Here is an 18,912-nt window from a genome sequence, read left to right as displayed (position 1 = left end):
TGTCGGGCATCTGCGACGGCTTGGCCTATCACGACGAACCTCGTTTGCGGTTGCGTGGTTGACTTTTCCCACAGCCACCTGATCTTGGTTGTAAAAGTAATAAGGCAGTCAGGTATTGACTGACTGGCGTGGCTCACTAAGAACCCAGCAACCAGGACGACAGGCAGCGTGTGGTGTGCACCGTTGACGCTCCTCTACTCCCGCGTCTAAGATGAAGCTAAGGAAGGTATCCGTGACACTTGCCTGCCTTCATCTTAGTTGTTCTATTCTAGCGAAATGTCACTTACATGAACGTCTATCCGTCCCTTCCTTTCCGTATGCGCGGTATTAGTGAGTTGCAAGTGGGAAGAAGGTAGGCAGGTAGGTACCCTTACTTGACCTTTCCTGACCAGGCTTGCAGACCCGCGACCATCCATCCGGCCAGTGACGGACATCTCCCCCACCGCGGTACCTTCCATCTTTCTAGGGCGATAGAATGTATACTAAGGCAGGTTGGTAATTACCTTGGGTAGATCCCATCACGGAGGAGAAATGTGAAGCAAGGAACCAGCGACCTGCAGGAGATGAAAACTAGCGAGACATGTCCGCAGCAACTGGAGCAACTGCAGCCCTGCGTTGGAAAAGAAAAGAAAGAAAAATTCAATGGCATTGGATCTAAAAACGCCGCAGCTGTCGTGTCCTGGTGTCCATCGCCGCTCCGTTGCATCGCATCAGTCAATGTGCCGTACTGCCCCGTCCACTCACTTTGGTTCCTCCCGTTCCCGGGTGCCCGCTCGCTCACTCTCACACGCATCACTCACTCACCACTTTACCGCACAGCACTCACTCACCACGCGCCACACCTCTCACACTCACCCTCCACCACTCATTCACTCTCTCCCTCACTGCCCCCGAAACCCAGAAACCCAAAAACCAAAGGAGACCCGCCGCCGCCCGGACTCACTCCGTCATCTCATGCTTCTGCGACACGTGAACCACCACCTCGACCTGCAGTGAGCGCCACGACTGGACAACCACCATCTTTTTGCTCCCAACTTTGACTTGCCCGATAATTTGTGGTTTGCGGGCGGACCGCTGCGAGGACGACCGTGAGCAACAAGCTACCTTACGGGGCACAACGGCTTTTTCCCAGCTTTGCATAGCGCTGCGCCCACCTCGACTTGTTGCGGCACCTCGACTTGAGATGCTTCGCTGATCTCTTTCAGATTGCCTCACAGACATTCACCACACAGACCTTGGACCCAACCTCCGACGAAGACGTCCTGTTCCCACGGATACCGATCTTGATAAACCGCTCTAGATCGCCGCGCTTCCGAAAAATGCTTCGACTGCTGCTCTAATCGCCAAAGGAATCTATCTTTAACCACCAACATCTCTACGCCTGAATAGTACTATAGCCGATGCTGAGCACTTCAAGCTGTCTGCGACAGGCGCATTCCTCGTGACGCGCATGGTGCGCAGCCACGCAGACTGACGACTTCACTTGCGCCCATTCCCGCCCGGGCCTCAATCAACCTAACAAACATTGTTTGTTTATCACTTTACATTTACTTCCTCAAGCGCATGACACGGCCTCGAGGTCGCCCACACATAATTCGTTAATGAGACAATGGCCGACGTTAAAGAGGAGAGAGATCGAGAGGGCCGCAGCGAGAAGAAGAGCTTCTGGGGCAGCATCTTTCGCAACAGGAGTCTGGCAAAGAAAGGGAGACTGGTTCGACAACCCAAACACTTTGCGCCGTGACAGACACACGCGCTGCATTTCGTTACTTTTTGACTGACAAAAATTGCAGGAGAATCCAGAATCGCGCCGGGCGAGCGATGGAGACGTAGTCCCGCGGAGACGCAAGTCATTACCAGACATGCCAAAGGCCTCGAGAACAGTCGAGTCTCCCAACGGCCACCCAAATCTTCACCCAGACCACCCTCGTTCGCGCAGACGACCTAGAAGGCCTGATCCCGCAAGAGCAAAAGGAAAAGGTCGCGCGCATCCCAATGGCATCATCCTCGAGCAGGGACCACTAACAGAATGGCCGCCCTCCGGCATGTCAAGTCAAGAGGAGCTCACCCTTGGCCATGCTATGGAACTCGTCTCCCGCGGCGCCCCGGCCCACAAAGGCCACAAGCGCCCTGTACCCCATGCATCCGATCATTATTACGCCCTCTACACCACGTCCGCCGGCAACGATGCCGAAGAAACGGATGTCGTCAATTTGCACGACCACATGACCCAACTGATGACCCTTCGTATGCAGGGTGGCGGTTCAGCGATATATCCGTGGGAGTCCTTGGAACAGCCGAGCTTCGCCTACTTTTACGGTCAACAGCCCGGCACCATCACCTTGAACCAATGGGCTTGTCTGGCTAGCATCAAGCCTCCAACGATCGGTTTGAGAGACTCTGGCGCAACGGCACGAGAGGTCGGCTTGGATCGTATCTTTGAGCGTCTGAAGGAGCTGGAGGCGGGGTTGGAAGACGATGACGAAGAGTGGATGTACAAAAGCTTATATCGCCGCTTCCTCCGCGACCCCGACAAGATGATGAGCCCGCACAAGGGACTCGACAAGCAGATTACGGATCTGATCATGGTCTTGTCACGTCCGGACTGGATCGACTTTACGAACCCCAAGAATCAAGTTGTCACTCGCTTCATTTTCGACCCAAGCCACGGAAGCCAACAGCAGTATATCAAGTTTTGCCACCAACTCGTTCTCAGCATGGAACTTGATCTACGGATCAATTCGAGATTGCATGGGGAATGGGCCAAGGAGAAGCTACTGCCTCAATTACCGCCCACCATCCAGTGGGATCTTGCGCTCGCCAGACGCTGGCGGGAACATGTAAGGGTTGAGGGTTATGGGAAGTCGGTTGAAGATAGTAAGCTGTCTACGTGTGCCTATCTCTCTTGGCCAGATCTAACTTGCGACAGTCAACCTACGCTTCAGGCTGAAGAAGCGCCAGATCAAGATGCTACGGCGCTTTGCTCAGATGATGAAGTGGCCAAACCTGAGCCAGACCCTCGATAAAATGAAGCAGAGGGACATGGACGCAACATTGGACATTATCAGCTCCGACGCGTTGGCATTCTTCAGCGGTCTTGTACTGCCAGGCGTAAGTTCCGCTCACTGACAACGAAGAGGTTCCTCGCGCACGTGCTAATAAGCAAAGACAACGTTTCCATTCCTCATCATGAACACCCTCATCGACATTGACCCTGACAAGGCAACCGACTCCTTGGCCATGATGACGCACCTACATCCTCACTGTGGGTTTCAATATAGGAATAGTTACACCTACTGGACTGCTGCTTCGATTGTCGGAAAGGTCCTAGCCCCGACTTGTAGATCGTTGGCAGGTTGGGTCGGGCCAGCCCGTCCGACCGCCGATCTTGGCCGATCGCAAATCGCCCGCGTGCGCTCTCGGCGTCCCCGGCAGCGCATGACCCCCGAAGACGTACAGTCGATGAGCGAACGATCTGACCCTCTGGGTCCCCCGGCTGAGGTATTCCCGGTTAAGGAATACAAGCTCGTGGCTCCCGACGCAGACGACATTGTTGATACTGTCCGAATCGAGCTACTGAGCTTCAAGGCTGTCCCGGACCGTTTCCAGGAACCACCGCCAGCGCCGAAGGTGTTTGATGCGACGGTGCAATTCGCAGTGGATGGGGTGTCCTGGCCTATGCGCCTCACATACGATGTGTCCTTTATCTCAGCCTGGCCGTGCTCAGGGGGTCCTCATCCACTGTTCTTCGACTACGTCTTCCAAACCGTCAAGGCCGATGAGATCATGAACATCAAGGATTGGGGTGGTCTGTATGGTCAGTCTCCAAGTGCTCGTAGTTCGAGGACAAGCTCGACAGCAGGCCCCCACACAGCAAGCAGCCAGGATCAAATCGACGAAGAGCAGGTGTTGGTAGTGGAGGCCTTTGGAGTCAGGGACAACGAGGTTTTGGCACGGGCCTGGTGTTCACACTGGGGACTGAGTGCTGTGATTGCCGATATTCGCAAGACATGGTTAGTTTCTGGAGACCCTTTAGTTTTATGGAATCATTGCTAACATTGCCCAGCATGGCTTGTGCTATCCGCGAGGCATATGCGGCAACGTTAACGGTGGTGGTTTTGGTGGACGACCAGGAATACAATACGGACGACTAATGACATTGCATGGGGGCAGAGAGGTTTCTTTCCATAATGATGAGGTTGACAGGATACGATACGAGGATGAGGCTGCAGACGACGACAAAACGATAGCCATTTCGGCTCGTGCTTTTTCTTTATTAGGATCTTAGATACCACAGCGAGTCTTGTTTCTGCCAGGACCGTGTCCTGGATGAGGGTTGGGGATGGTCAAAATATCGAGAGAGGGGAATGAGACGGTGTTTTCTTGCAAAAGAACCATTTCAAGGCTCTGGCGAGAGAAGGTTAGCAGCAGGACTGAGGAAATACCCAGGACAAGCTGCATTCTTGGGCGTTTCATGAATAGTTTCGCGGAGTCCCAAGACGTTTCTCCGCTCGAATAGACAAACTTACTGCTGGGTACTTCTCACTATCCCGTACTTCGTGATCGGTGTCTTCCCTCTTCAGCATGCCTCAAAATTCACCAAGCACAGCTTTCAACGCCGCCAAACTCTCCCTCCACATCTCAGCACCATCACCACCAGCCCAAGCCACCACCTTCTCCACGCCCTCAAGGTCCTCCCTCATCCTCACCTCGTTCGTAGTCCCATCCAACACACTGACACCCTCCAACCCAAGAACCAACCCATAAAACGCAACCTCGTCACTCACGCCCGCACCCTTTGCAACCTGCCTCACAAACGAACTCCTCACCAACCTCGGATTCGCCGTCAACGTCCAAAACGACTGAAAGTTGATTCCCCTCTCGCGGCAGAAGACGCGGACGGGGGTATTGTACCCCTCATCAGGGTTCAGGCGGTTCTGCACGACGACGGGCTTGATGCGGGCGTCCTCGTCGCAGAGGCGCTGGAGGTCCGGCAGGTCGACGTTGGAGATGCCGAGGGTGCGGATGCGGGAGGGGACGTATGTTTCTAGGGCGCGCCAGGCGAGGAGGGTGTCTTTGTAGGAGGGGTAGGGGGCGTGGAGGAGGACGCAGTCTAGGTAGAAGTCCTCGTCGCCTTCCGTCTCCTGCCCTTCTGGAGAGTCTGTAGGTGACGGCGCAAAGAGGTTGTTGTCGACGGCGAGGTTCTTGAGGGAGGAGGCGATGGACTTGTGGACTTGGTCTGGGATGGGTAGGTCTGATGGCGCGGGGGAGAATTTGGTCTGGATGTAGAGACCCGCGCGGGTGATGCCGTGAGTGGCCGGTGAGGGGCTCCGGGAGAGAAATTGGAGGAGGCCGACGCCGACGCCTTCTTCCGAGTAGTGGTGGGACGCGGCGGTGTCGAGGGCGCGGAAGCCTGCGGCGAGGGCGGAGGCGACGAGGGGCGCGGTTTGGGATTTCTTCCAGGCTGTGCCGTAGATTAGGCGGGGGATTGGGGCGATTGTTTGTGGCATTTTGATGAGATGTTCTTGGTGTACAGGTAGAATGTATGCGTGGGGGTCAAGTGGTACGCGGAGATAATAGGAAGTGTGATAAGTTCACCTTTGTTCAGGATGGTGAGGTGTTGAAGGAGAGGATGTTGGCGACGAGGGGTTGTCGCAGAATGCATGCACAGATACCTAGGTGAGGTTGATCAGGTACCTTCGTAGTCAACCAGGAAGGGCCCAGAGCGGCATGTATCGTACGTGAGACATAAACATCAATCGGCCTTCAGTGTGTTGGTCTAAGTCAATAACCACCGGCACCGGAATAATCAAGATCAAGAACAAAAGGGCCAAAAAAACAAATTGAAGAAGGTGCTTGTGGGATTCGAACCCACAAACTACAGCCCGGTAAATTTGACCTCAGGATTGGTCTGCGAATAGCTTTGTCTTCTGGGCAAGTTCCCCTTTATTGCTGTTGAGAATTTCCGAACTGAATTGGCATATAGACCATAGGAGGGGAGAACCTGAGGCTTCAGGATCTGAATACTTGTGTATATTCCGAATGGCTTCACATCAGCACCTCAGTGTACAACCTTTGGAAGGTAGGTTAGGTACCTAAGGTAAGGTACTTTATCGTCCTTCTATGACGTCTTATCGCTGATAAGCAAACGAGGACTCCGCCGCGGGGTAACAATACGAACCCCGCCATCCCGTCGCCCGCCAGAATCACCACTCACCACACGAAGAGTTTCCCCCAGCTCCATCCATCTCCAAACTGGCCCAAAGAGGAAACTCTAGGAGTCGAAAAAGTTGGTGGGTCCGTAAGGTCGAATCGGCTCACCTCAGGTACGAAGTTTGCGTTACGATATCGGTCTTGACTGACCCTAGATAGCTCTTTTGCGAGTCCATGTGTCATCGCGGAGTATCGGCGAAAAGGACCCATTCTCACACCAAACCCCCAAGTCAATTTACCCGGGGAATGGGGGGCGAGAAACGGGGACGGGAGCACGGAAATCAAATCGCGTCTTTGGTGACTCGTCTTATTTGGCGGCTTATGCAAATGTTTTCGTTACTTACCATCACCATTGGAACACCGGGATGTGTTTGTAAACTCGGCTGGTGATATTCATGATTGTCTAACGAGCCAAGTACATTGGTTCTGGAGCTGGCTCGTCGGTGTCAAACTGCATGCTGCAGGAAATCAACCATTTGTGCAATCAGAAAACTTCATCAACCATGGAATTCCATAGTCTAAGTGCTGGTGTGGTGTGGTGTTGCCCCTTTGGTTACGACTTGCATCGACGATTCGTCTGTTTGACAATGGGCCCCTGCCCTTCTTGCTATTCTCGTACCCCGCAGCAACTACCTCCGAGAATTTGGGGGTGGAGGGTCCGCTCCGCGTTGTAGGGATGGTCGCGCGGGATAGAAAAGGGAAAGGCATCCTCGCCGATTCGCACCTCGCTGAACCGTCTGCTCTTCCTCTTTCTTTTTCTCTCCAGTATCGATCGTCTCATATATACACAGGCATTCGATTCCCTTGCTCAGATCCTGACAATTCTTAGCAGCAGAACCTCAAGCCAAGAAACACACCCTTTGATCAATCACATCAACCTCTCAAAATGGCCCCTCACACTGTCAACTGGGGCATCATGGCCACAGGCTGGATCGCCGAGAGTATGCTTGCACCGATAGAACCGAGCACCTCCAACACCAAGCCGTAGCTGACCAAATCGTCTTGATAGCCTTCTGCAAGGACCTCCTAACCAACCCGGCCTCGCGCGAGGTGACCGACGTCGCCCACCGCATCGCCGCCGTCTCCTCCTCCCGCGACGCCGAAAAGGCTCGCGCCTTTGTCAAGAAGATTGACGCCCCCGCCGACACAACAGTCTACGGCTCCTACGCCGAGCTCGTCCGCGACCCGGCCGTCGACATCATCTACGTTGCCACCCCGCACTCCCACCACTTCCAAAACGCCATGCTCGCCCTCGACGCCGGCAAGAACGTCCTCTGCGAAAAGGCCCTGACCGTCACCGCCGAGCAGACCCGCGTCCTCGTCGAGACGGCCCGTGCCAAGAAGCTCTTCTTCATGGAGGCCGTCTGGACTCGCTACTTCCCCCTCAGCATCAAGATCCGCGAGCTCATCTCCTCGGGCGCCATCGGAAAGGTCTACCGCGCCACCTCGGACCTGTCCTTCAACAGCAACGCCGAAGATGCCTCCGGCAAGCTGTCCTTCCCCGACGCCCACCGCATGGTCAACCCCGAGCTCGCTGGCGGTGCCTTGCTAGACCTGGGCATCTACTCCCTGACATGGATCTTCCAGACGCTGTACCACCTGCAGCCCGAGGCCGAGGCCGACAAGGAGAGCCCCGAAGTTCTGGCCTCGGTGCAAAAGTACCCCGTCACAGGTGCTGACGAGTCCACCACCATGATTCTCAACTTCCCCAAGCACCAGATGACCGGCATCGCCACCACCTCGCTGCGCGTCGACACAGCACCCGACGGCCACAAGGGCGAGACGGCGCCCGCGATCCGCATCCAGGGCTCCAAGGGCGAGATTCAGGTTTCCCACCCGGCCTACAGGCCGACATCGTACAAGGTCGTCAAGAAGGGCGTCGAAGAGGTTGAGGTCGTCGACTGTCCCATCCCCAAGGATAAGGAGCGCGACTGGGGCCATGGCATGTTCTGGGAGGCTGATGAGTGTGCGCGATGCCTGCGCGATGGAAAGACGGAGAGCGCAACGTTGCCATTGTCGGAGTCTCTCGTTATCATGGAGACGATGGACAGCGTTATCAAGCAAGGTGGTATCCAGTACCCTGAGCTCATCACCACCCACAAGTTTGATGCCCAGAGCCCATTGAACCTGGGTAATGCTTGAGATGAAGGTGCGTTGCTTGAGAATACGGTGTTGTATAAGTCCGGTTGTACGGAAAGATACCTTAATAAAGAAATCTTGAATCGAATGCGTGGCCCCGCTTTCGGGAGGCCTGGGACAATGGGACCGCCAACCCGGCCCGGGGCGCCGTAGTTGAAGTCTAATAAAAATAAGCCTTTTGCTGGCCCGCGATCGTCGTACGTCAGTGTCTCTCGATTTCTCTTGAAGCTACAGACGTGTGGCGCAAACCTAGTGACAGCAACGGCTCTACTTTCCACCCCACCACACACATTCCTTCTTTACCTCCCTGTTCAATCGTGAACCAGGTACCAAAAAAGTCAATGCCACGCGGGCGACGAACATGTCTCTAGCGGACAAACATCATCATCAGGGACTCCACCTTGGATGGACGTGTCCATCAGACACGAGTGTGATCATCATCCCTCTTGTCACACACAATCTCCAATTCCCACACGTGGCCACGAGAGAAACTCTAGAGGCTGGAAATAAATTCCGCAAGGCACCAGCCACACATTGAGATACGCTCAAAGAAAAATGATAAAAAGAGATGCAACGAAGTAGAGCAAACTTGCTCAAACGGTCGCTAACAGAAAGGCAGGAGAACTAGGTATGTGCTACAGCAACGCCCCCCTCTCTTTTGCTCTTGACCCTTGAATGTGTCTTTCCCTGCCGGATCGGAGATTAAAATCCTCAAGGGACACAGGGGCCCCGAGCGGTACCACCTGAGTCTGACATCACCAACACTGACCTTATGAAAAGGGGCCGATGGGCTAAGAAGCCTCCAACGCCGCACGGGAAGAGGTTCGCACGTAAGGCATTATATACAGTGTAACCAAAGCAAGCAGAGACCCGTGAGGCGCATACTATCCAGCCAACATCCGCGGTTTTGTTCTTCTGGCCTTTCTCAAGCGCATTTGGGAGCTCCTCCCAGAATGGGGAACATAATGCCTTGTTGGAAGACTGGAAATAGCAATTCCTGTCGAACTCGTCCTTCGCAGGCAATCCGAGCCGAAGGGGAAGGCTCAAAATCCCTGACGACAATCACGCGAGAAATCACTCGAGGATGAGTCCCCATCCGTTCGTACCGAGTCTTTGGAAAATTCCAAATGCGTTTGAAGCCCCGGTCTGGAATGTAACTGTCTCGCCATTTTCATACGGATACCTCCCTGGCAAATTTGTTTGCTCCCCTCTGCCGAGGAGTTTAGCACCTCTGTATCCATACACTCCCCTACTCTACCTCACCCTCCTGTTCCTTACTTTGTAATGCTATTACGGGCAGCAAACACCATGGATCGAACGTGATCGGTTCGCACGTTATGGATGTAACATAAATCATCAACGAACGACAGAAATTTGGTTTCAGGGACTTTCCCGTTCGTTTCGAAAGTAGTTCGTGAGCAGCGGCTTGTACGGAGTACTCACCCGGAGTTGACCGATCCGGGACAAGGCCCCCCTCCCATTTGCAATCCCGGGGTTCGAGTTCAACGCTCAATTCCGTGCCGCACCGCAGCCTGCAGGTACCCATGGCCGTAATTTTCCTGAGAAAGGAACATGAAGACATTGACATTTCAATGCATACTCGAGTCTCGCACAATAGCTTTATCTCGATTTTTTGTCCTTCTTGTAAAATTTCCTCGACGGAAAGCTGCATGGTGTACTCCAAGTAGCAGTATAACTATGTCTTATCTATGCCGGTCAACCACGGTCAGTCACATGGGTGTTCATGCAATTGCAGCCTGCAGCCTAAACACGATCCGTCCACAATGACGGTGGCCCACCCACCATCCGTTTTCTGCGGCCCAGTCGGCGGCCGCGGCCGCAGGAGTGGTCATCGGGGGAATTGAGGTTACGGTGCCTGCATTCGGTAAGGACCAAGATCAGGCAGTCCTTAATCGTCCTGGAATCCTTGTCGGCTCAGCTATCTCTATTTGAATGTGGAAGAGATGACCGGCCAGCAACGGCCCCGGTTCTGTGTTCCACCAGACCGGAGCTACCGGACTCGGTGTGCGCCGAGCCGGAGCGGGCCCCCGCCTCACTCTTTCCCGAAAGATATTCCCCCTGAATTTGGTCCCCACACGCCCACGAAAGTGACGAAAAGAAGCAAAAAACTAAAAGAGCTTCTGCACACCGACTCACCGAGTTAAGAAAATCAGTGGAGCGCACACCGACGGACGCCACACGTAAAATGCAAACGCTTCAGACAGCATTTCCTCCCGCCCCGCTCATTGTCACAAATCGTCATCTTCCCGTCGGTGGCTCACCAATTCCCAACGTCCCTTTTTCGTTTACCTTTGTTCTGTTGTAGCCACACACCCTTTACACCCGCGTTACCTACAGATACCATCAGACGCATCCCAGTATCTGCAGGGCACGAGCCTCATCCGACAATCCATCCCTCCAATCCCCAGTTTCCTTTCCTGCAGTGGCTGGTGTGACTGATTCCACCACACACGCGCGCGCCGCCCATCACAAAAAGCCGCAAGCGCAACGGGAACACACAGACAATATCCGGCCAGAACACACAAAAAGGAAAAGAAGGCTGCGCTCTGTCTTGGCGCGCGAACGCGCTTTAGCGGGCGCTATCTTTAACTCGGGACATCCCAAAACCTTAACGGGACCGTAGACCAGGGCCCTGGCTACCGACTTTTCTCCCCCTCCCCTCTTCCGAAGGGAGTCTTCTCCCAACACCCCTTGCACACACACTCTCTGTCCCCCCGCCTCGCACTCGCAACAACACCCCCTGATCGACCGAAACCCCTTCCTCTATTTGCTTCGTACTGATATAGCAGGACCAAAAGCAAGGGGGTGAGAAGTGCCGTTCGTGCAGGGCTTGATTAGATTACTAGGATCCCGAAGCTCCAGGAAAGGAAATAAGCTGTCCTATGGTGTAAAGACTGGAAGCCAACGCGCCACACGTACACACGCACACATTCTCTCTCACACACACCCCTTCCGGCACCACCAGCCATGACCGCCTCATCCGGCCCCCAACCCGGCCCCGGCCACCCGGCCGTGCCCGCCGATCCCCGGTCACCGGTCTCTCCCTCCGCCTCAACATCCAGCAACACCGTCACCGCCACCAGCGCACCACAAGAGACCTCAAGGGACGCAGCACCAACCACCCCGCCCCCAGCAGAAGACGAAGACAACGACACCGCCGCCGCCTACGAATCCCGCCACGTCCACACGGTCTACGAGGCCATCGCCCCGCACTTCTCCTCGACGCGCTACAAGCCCTGGCCCCTCGTCGCCTCCTTCCTGCTCTCCCTCCCGCCCGGCTCCGTCGGCCTCGACGCGGGCTGCGGCAACGGCAAGTACATCGGCGTCAACCCGGACCTCTTCATCGTCGCCTCGGACCGGAGCGCGAACCTCGTCTCGCTGGCGAGGAGTTACCAGCCGCCGCACTTTGATGCCGCTGCCGGGCCCAAGAAGAAGAACAAGGGCGGCAACAAGAAGGTCACAGCTGACTCCGAAGCACCTGCGACACCGGCACCGGCACCGGCACCACCACCACCAAAGAACCAGGTCCTCGTAGCAGACTCCCTAGCCCTCCCCTACCGCACCTCCGCCTTCGACTTCGCAATCTCCATCGCCGTAATCCACCACATGTCCACCCGTGAACGCCGCCGCGCCGCCGTAGCCGCCCTCCTCTCCGCCGTGCGCCCCGGCACTGCTACGGAACAAGGGGGCAAAGCCCTCGTCATGGTCTGGGCCCTGGAGCAAGGCAACAGCCGGCGCGGGTGGGACGCCGGCGCTGCGCAGGATCAGCTCGTGTCGTGGGTGACAAAGGGGAAGAAGGAGAAGCCCGAGGGTAAGGGGCAAGAGAAAGAGCAAGAGAAGGAGAAAGCCGCCGCCGAACCCGCCAAGGATGAGACGTTCCAGAGGTATTACCACCTCTACCGCGAGGGCGAGCTTGAGGAGGACGTCGTGGAGGTCGGGGGCAGGGTGCTCGAGAGCGGTTATGAGAGGGATAACTGGTGGGCCATCTTTTGCCGGGACTCATGAGATGGGACCCAGACAGACGCTTAAGGGAAGCAAGGAGATGAAAGATAGACAGAGGTCACATGTCTCTCAGCGACAACAATACAGAGGCAAGCCAAGAAAGTGATCTAGAGACCTTGAAATTCTATCATGAGCATAATCCATCTCTTCGTCAAGTGACGTGTTTCGTTTACTCTCCGCCGCTTCCACTACGTTCGGTCTCTCTTTCTTCCTCTTTCTCTCCCTCCCGTCTCTCTCGCACAACTGTCCGGAACAATACATACAGAAGAAACCAGCACACGCTCATAACATACTCTTCACTCTTCCCGTCCCACCTCTCTTGGAAAACACCTTTGCATACCCGACGACAACAACAACATCCTCGTGAATTTTTTTTGTGGCCATGAAATGATGAATCCGATCCGATGCCCCTGTCCGTCCCTCCCTCCCCTAACCTGCCGGGTACCGTAAAAACCCAACGGCAAAAGAAAAAAAAATATTGTTTTTGTTTTCCCTTTCTTCGCAACACCGCCGGCTGAAAATGACCACCAAAGGGCAAGTCTGGAGAGGAGTATGAGGGAGAGAAAAGAAAGAAGGGGGAAAAAAAAAGTTAAAAGTTAAATGACACGAAGAAGACGACGTGGCCGTGAGGAGATCCGTTGCCCGACACGAGGGAAGCTTTTTCAAAAGAGATAGCGTCAACCTCGAGTGATAAACGATGTTATGTGTCTGAGAAGTTAGAAAAATGAGACAAAATCTTGCTCCAATCCCGATGCAACATGCTGTTCCCGTGCCGTGTGTCGTGCCCTCCGCACACGTTGGACGAAAAAAACAATCCTCGGAGGTTTCCCATGCTCTCATGAAAAATCAAGAGGGGGGAGCCGATTCGTGTCGTCCCCCCCTCAGAAAGAATTTTGTTCCCAACTCCAAAGTTCGCCGCGCCATCACCGCTTTCACCCTGCCCTCGCAATCATGCCACACGTCGCCGATCCATCTCCTCCTGACGGGGGTCCATGTGCCGTCGTCGGCTCGTTTCCCTTGAGCCCATCATCTCTGTGCCCGGGCTGGCTCGTCGCTTCGCACCGGCTTGTTCGTGAGGCGGTGGGTAGTGGAGGGCTGGAAGCAGCGGTCCCGGGCTAGCTCTCGCGCTGGGCACGGGGCTTGCCGTAGGTATACCGCCCATCGCGTAGGCTGGAGTGCTATATGGGCTGACACCGGTAGTCAGTTCGGCAACTCCCGGAAGCATGCCTCCGCCTCGGCCTGGCGGAAGTCCCTGAATCGGTGCTAAACCGGGGCCGCCTGGCCCCATACCCGCCATCTCATTCGGATCCGGCCCCATCAGCGGCCTGCCAGGAACGCTCTCCCGTCGGGCGGCGATGACTCGTCCACCGGGAATCGGGGATATACCAGGCGGCGGTGGTCGGCTGTATCGGGGGGAAGGCCCGCCAATGTCCCGAGGTAGGCTAGGCTGGGACTGGGTGTGCATGTGCCCCCGAGAAGGAGAGTGCCGGTGGCCACCGCCAGGCTGGTCGACGTTGACCGCGGTCAAAGAAAAGGGCACCACACCGGCCCGTCGAGCCATGTCCGCTTCGCCAAGCTGCCAGTGCATGGCCTCTGCGGCTCGCCAAGGAACGGCCATCTCCTCCGCAACTTTTGCCCACATCTCCGGCTTGAACCTAATTTAACACGTCAGTTTTCTTCTCCTCAAGATGGACAAAGCGAATCGAGGGTGATTTCGATGCTCCTGTGATCAAATCATACCTCTCGTACAACCGTGCAAGCTTGTTCTTGCGCTCCTCGTCCCACTCGCTCCGCCTCTCGAGGTAGTTCTGGTAGTGAAGTCGACAACTGATGGCGCTTCTTCCCGGCAGACGTTTCGAGATGTCCTCCCACTTCATTCCGCTCCCCCGAAGTTCGATGATCAAAGCATCTTCCTCCGGCGACCACTTGCTCTGCTTCTTGGCCGGAGACTCCGCTACGTGCGGTGGCATGGCACGCTTGCCGCTCACAGCCAGGCCCGGTGCTACGGGAGGCGGGCCATACGGAGGTAGCCCGCTGACAGGCGCTGTGGCCGCCGTGGTTGCGGTTGCGGACGGGTCTGACGATGATCGGGTATGCTGAGGCGGAGCGGTGGAGGACTCATCTGAGTCGGGAGCCTTCAGGAGAGACGCGATATCCACGGTGACGGTTTGGCCGCCTAGGTAGGTTGGATACGGTCTTGTGTCATGAGCGCGATAGACGCGCGCCAGCTTTTCGGTTTGCTTGACACCACCCAAGAAGGGCAGTTTCTGGAACACTTGAAAAGTTCAAGGTCGGTGAAATTTCCCGACCAGATTCGAAATGGGGACGGTTGTTCGGTGCTCGTTCAAGGTTCTCTTCGCTTCGAGGGTAATGTAAAGTTCAAGGCAGTGTGTCTACTCGTTGGGAATTACGGCAGAGGTGGGTTAGAGTAGGATCACGGGTTGAGAGCGGTGGAGATCGGTGACGCTGGCCCCGTTGCTGGAAGTGGTGAGGGCAACAAAGTTCTCTGATTTTGCCGTGGCTTGACAATGGATGATGTCGATCGTGAGGTTGGTAAGAGGAAAAGGCGTTCCGTTTAATCCTGGTGAATAGGCAAAAGGGGGGGAGAAAGATCTGAAAAGGGAAAAGGGACCTGGTTTTAGATCAAGATGGCGGCGTAGCTGGCAGTTTTGAGGAAGTCATCAACATGATTGGGCCAGTTAGAGAAGCCGGCAACCAATGATCGGAAATTGAGCTCGCTCGGTGTCGACGCAGGCAGGCGGGCGGGCGGGCGGACAGCAAAAAGAGGGCGGCGGCGTAAGTATACGTTGGTCAAACTAGGCTGCTAGAAGTCTTCATTAGAAAGCGAAGCTTTACCAGAGTCATCGTTCTCCTACGGAAAGTCGGTAGAGGCCAAGAAAACAAGGTACAAGCCGGTCTACGTCGGGAACTTGCGGTGATGCAGTTTGTGAATGGAAGAGAAAAGAATTAAAATGGACCGAGAAAGTGGTAGTTTGAGGGACGGTGATGGGTTGAAGAGGTGGAGGACGAAGTGGGGGACGGAAGCCGGGGTCTGATTAACAAAGTGACAGGCTCAAAAGACTCTTAAACTGACGAGAGGAAAGTCATCGAAGAAGAAACGAGAAGAGAGTGAGTGAGAGCAAGGGAGGGGTGTGTATAAGGACGGGCGTAGGAGGAGACAAGTTGAGACCCAGGACGACAGTGACGAGCCTAGCAGCAGCAGCAGCGAACAAGGAGAGAAAGAGAGGCAGAGAGAGAGTGTGTGTGTGTGTGAGAAAGCCACCGCGGCTGTGGAGAAGGAAGAGACGACGAGAAAGACGAGGTTTGGGTACGGATGGGAAGTGTGTGTGTGTGTGTGTGTGTGTGTGTGTGCGCGTGTGAGGAGGGTGTGTGAGGATGTGTGTGTTTGGCAAGGGCATAGGCTGGTTAGCTTTTGCAGAACAACACCAGCGCGAGCAGCAGCAGCGACCGGCAGCGAGCAGTGAACGTAGTAATAGGGCAGAAGTTATATGTCAAGCTCGCATATAGGTAGGGAATGACCAGTGGCAGATGATGGGATCTTGTTGGTGCCGTCCGTCCCTTGCCTGGGCCAGTCCGCCTATTGCCCTGCCCTCATTGAAGAATGCGATGCGGTAGAGGTTGTCGAATAAGGCTCATGAAGGGCTACTTTCAACCAGGCATAGTTTGGGAACCGACATGGGTGGGCACATGTTTGAAAGACACACGCCCCCCTTCCCGCAGCGCGCTCACAGACACCAGGTGGCTGCCATGCTTTCTTTTCAAGACACACCCCTCTGCAACATACCCTGTCTAGCGTCTGGCCTGGGGCTGGTGTTCTCCCGTATGTTGACACCCTAGATTGCAGCTCCAGTCATGAGGGGTCGTTGTGGTAATAACCAGAGCAAAAGATAGGAGGAGGGGAAAAAAAGAGACACAGAGAGAAAGAATACAATGGAATACCAGGTACTGGGTCGAATGTCCGCTACCAAGCTAGGTGCTAAAATGGCATGGCCACGAATTCATGCATGATGCTTCTCTGGTACTTGGGTAGAGCAGGTCATGGGCAACCCGTGGTACGTCTGGATCAGCGCGTTTAATGCGGTGTCAAAGCCAGAGTCAATGGAGCAAGCTGGATGACAGCTTCTCCGAAGAGCGGGATCCAAGAAACGCTGGTCATAAGGATTGCTTGGATAAGGGTTGGTTCGTGTCCGTGTATGATGACCACACCTGGTCACAGCTCCCTCCCAGACTCGTAGAGCATCGGTTCGACTTGGAGGCTGGTGGGAATCTGGTTGAAGAGGGCGGGAAATTCGAGAGGGCGTCAAGTGTGCATGGCCCATAATCCTAGGGTCCCCGACAGAGTGAGCGTGTGTTTAGGGCAAGACAAGCGTGGAGAGGGCGGAATGTGGTGGGCAGCAGTTTGTCACGAAACCGCATACGGGTGCTGTGGACCCCATGTTTGAAACCTGCGGTTGCTGATGCAATGAAGAGTCGAGTGGACTTCGCACATGCGCATGCTGGTGGGTTGTAATAGATGGGCTCCCGCTTCATGGGATCCTCTTCGTGCCGGCTGACGCTCCTAGGCAGACAGCTGGCGAAGAGAGATGTTGTTAATGGGGGAAGGCCTCGCAAACAGCTACTTATGACAGACATTTCGGAGGCAGCGGTTAGCCTCGTAGAGTTGACCCCATGGTTGGTTAGGCCCCCGACTCCGGCACGCGTAGAAGTCAAACGCGAAACTATGACGGCGCGCATAGTTGAGCAACGAGCAGGCGAGAAACTAAGAGGCGTCTGGAGGATCGGAGACTGGAACACCGGCGGAGGAACCCATCTATCTGATGGGAGGGATGGGTCGGCCGAAGAGGGACAACAAGGGTTCCGATGCTTGGCCGGGCACACTTGAAGGAACTGCTCTCAACTGTGGCTTACCCTGGTCCCGTCTCCTCTGATTTGGGGAGGGGGGACAGCCTCCACCTTTGCCTGTGCGCATCTCCGAGTTGCTGAACTTGTGCTTATGCTGTTCGCCGATCCTAACGGGTTCAACGGGGGTCTGTGAGAGCAAGCAAACGCAGGCTGCATGCGTGTCTTGTACTGTCTTGGGCGGCTCCCTTCCGCGGCTAGTGCTAGTGCAATTGACAAGTCGATGGCGCGGATCGGTTTGACGAGCTGAGCAATCTGAAAATAAAGAGCCGGCAGTATAGCGCAGTACTGTGCTCTGCATCTGGCAGCGGCAACGGCAACGGCAGCGGGAGAACAAGAGCGAAGAAGAGGTGCAGTAAGCCTGATGTCTGTGCGGTCGACACAATGGATGTAAGATGAGGCTTGTCTCGACGAGGCCGGACAGCCAACGGCGGCCGTGACAATGCGCCACTGCCGAACGAGTCGTTGAGGGCGGTTGACTATCCGCAGATGGGCTGGGGCTAGGTTGTGCTGAGAAACATTTGATCAATGCCCTTCATGCCCGGCTACCAATGTCCCATGGCCATATCCATGAGGGCGAGCCAGGAGCAGCCTTTACAAAGTCTGTCTTGTCTAGTGTTGGGAATGCCTCCCTTTCCGTCTGGTCAAGTGGTGCTTTGCCTTGCCTTGCCTTGCCTCGCTGGTTCTGTTGCTGGTGCTGATGCTGGTGGTGCTCGGCTTGGCCCTTGCCTTGGTCTGATGATGAACTGGCGGTCAGATATGCAGCGCAGCCCAGCGTGCAGTGTCCGTCCAGCAAAGCCTTCCAGGACCAGGGCGGTAATGTTTTCACTGCAGGCGGACAGGCCAAGTATGAGCTTGTGGCCTGGCTGCATCAGTTGCCATGAACCATGATCGCCATGCAACTTGGGGCATGCTTGCTCGCTGCTTTGCTGGCTAGCGGCTTTCGAGCAGCCCTCTTTTGGTCGTCGCAGTCGTATCCTTGACCATCATTGTGTGCCGTGGTGGTTGTAGTAATAGTCATAGTGGCGGTGGTAGTTCTTTTGTTTTTTTTGTCTTGCCGCTCCAGCGCCATCGGTGTTGTCCACCCTCCACGGCAATGAGGCGACCACGACGTCGTCGTTAGCGTCAAGTCAAGCCACACATGGCTTGGTTGGGCTGTTCATAGCTTGTCTGCTGCCTTCCAGGGGTCTCGGGAGTCCGGTGTTGTAGCTGGACCAGTGTCCACGGCATCGGTGCCTGACATGACGACGGGGCGGTGCATAAAGGAGCAACTAATGGCCAGCAGAGAAGGCAAAGAAGTAAACATTGACTCCGTTCGGGGACATTAGGCTGCGTACGAGAAGAGATGGCGCTGTTGTACAGAGATTGATTGTGTATTCTTGGGAAGAAACGTGGAGCAAATCGGAACGGCGTCCAACATGTAGACTGCTGTGCGTGCGTTCGCAATGGGGAGACGTAAGGTTAGTAGCCCTTGGTTGACGGAAAGCATTGAGACTGAGATTGAGGTACCGTACCAGAAGTAAGTTGCTAACGTCGGGACAAAGTACACAAGGCAATCTACTTTAGGCCTGAGGTGCGGATTTCTCGCTCTCCTTCCCTCTTTCCGATCTTCTATCG

General features: G+C 55.2%; 6 protein-coding genes across 6 annotated transcripts; 3 read left to right on the top strand and 3 right to left on the bottom strand.

Annotated features, from left to right (window-relative positions):
• Positions 1 to 1,609: 1,609 nt before the first annotated feature.
• CPAR01_16597 (uncharacterized protein) lies at positions 1,610 to 4,154 on the top strand (the record flags this gene model as incomplete). The annotated part of the gene is made up of 5 exons (XM_060500842.1): positions 1,610 to 1,714; positions 1,794 to 2,877; positions 2,930 to 3,111; positions 3,169 to 4,013; positions 4,067 to 4,154. 5 exons carry the CDS (start codon positions 1,610 to 1,612, stop codon positions 4,152 to 4,154), a joined length of 2,304 nt encoding a protein of 767 aa, XP_060340551.1.
• Positions 4,155 to 4,589: 435 nt separating this feature from the next.
• On the bottom strand, positions 4,590 to 5,510 carry CPAR01_16596 (aldo/keto reductase; the record flags this gene model as incomplete). Its single annotated transcript, XM_060500841.1, has 1 exon — positions 4,590 to 5,510. One exon carries the CDS (start codon positions 5,508 to 5,510, stop codon positions 4,590 to 4,592), a length of 921 nt encoding a protein of 306 aa, XP_060340550.1.
• Positions 5,511 to 7,099: 1,589 nt separating this feature from the next.
• On the top strand, positions 7,100 to 8,355 carry CPAR01_16595 (oxidoreductase; the record flags this gene model as incomplete). Its single annotated transcript, XM_060500840.1, has 2 exons — positions 7,100 to 7,154; positions 7,223 to 8,355. The coding sequence occupies 2 exons, from the start codon at positions 7,100 to 7,102 to the stop codon at positions 8,353 to 8,355; spliced, it is 1,188 nt and encodes a 395-aa protein (XP_060340549.1).
• Positions 8,356 to 11,340: 2,985 nt separating this feature from the next.
• CPAR01_16594 (tRNA (Uracil-5-)-methyltransferase TRM9) lies at positions 11,341 to 12,378 on the top strand (the record flags this gene model as incomplete). Its single annotated transcript, XM_060500839.1, has 1 exon — positions 11,341 to 12,378. The coding sequence occupies one exon, from the start codon at positions 11,341 to 11,343 to the stop codon at positions 12,376 to 12,378; it is 1,038 nt and encodes a 345-aa protein (XP_060340548.1).
• A 946-nt stretch (positions 12,379 to 13,324) lies between these two features.
• On the bottom strand, positions 13,325 to 14,648 carry CPAR01_16593 (MYB DNA-binding domain-containing protein; the record flags this gene model as incomplete). Its single annotated transcript, XM_060500838.1, has 2 exons — positions 13,325 to 14,030; positions 14,116 to 14,648. Coding segments are annotated over 2 exons (1,239 nt in total), but the record flags the coding sequence as incomplete, so codon positions are not given.
• Positions 14,649 to 17,830: 3,182 nt separating this feature from the next.
• On the bottom strand, positions 17,831 to 18,316 carry CPAR01_16592 (uncharacterized protein; the record flags this gene model as incomplete). Its single annotated transcript, XM_060500837.1, has 2 exons — positions 17,831 to 18,123; positions 18,199 to 18,316. 2 exons carry the CDS (start codon positions 18,314 to 18,316, stop codon positions 17,831 to 17,833), a joined length of 411 nt encoding a protein of 136 aa, XP_060340546.1.
• Between the last annotated feature and the right edge of the window lie 596 nt (positions 18,317 to 18,912).

Source organism: Colletotrichum paranaense (assembly GCF_030867605.1).
Source record: "Colletotrichum paranaense strain IMI 384185 chromosome Unknown Scaffold_26.1, whole genome shotgun sequence".
Lineage (NCBI taxonomy): Eukaryota > Fungi > Ascomycota > Sordariomycetes > Glomerellales > Glomerellaceae > Colletotrichum > Colletotrichum paranaense.
The sequence above is the reverse complement of the archived record's forward strand: the minus strand, read 5'-3'. Positions and strand labels throughout refer to the sequence as shown.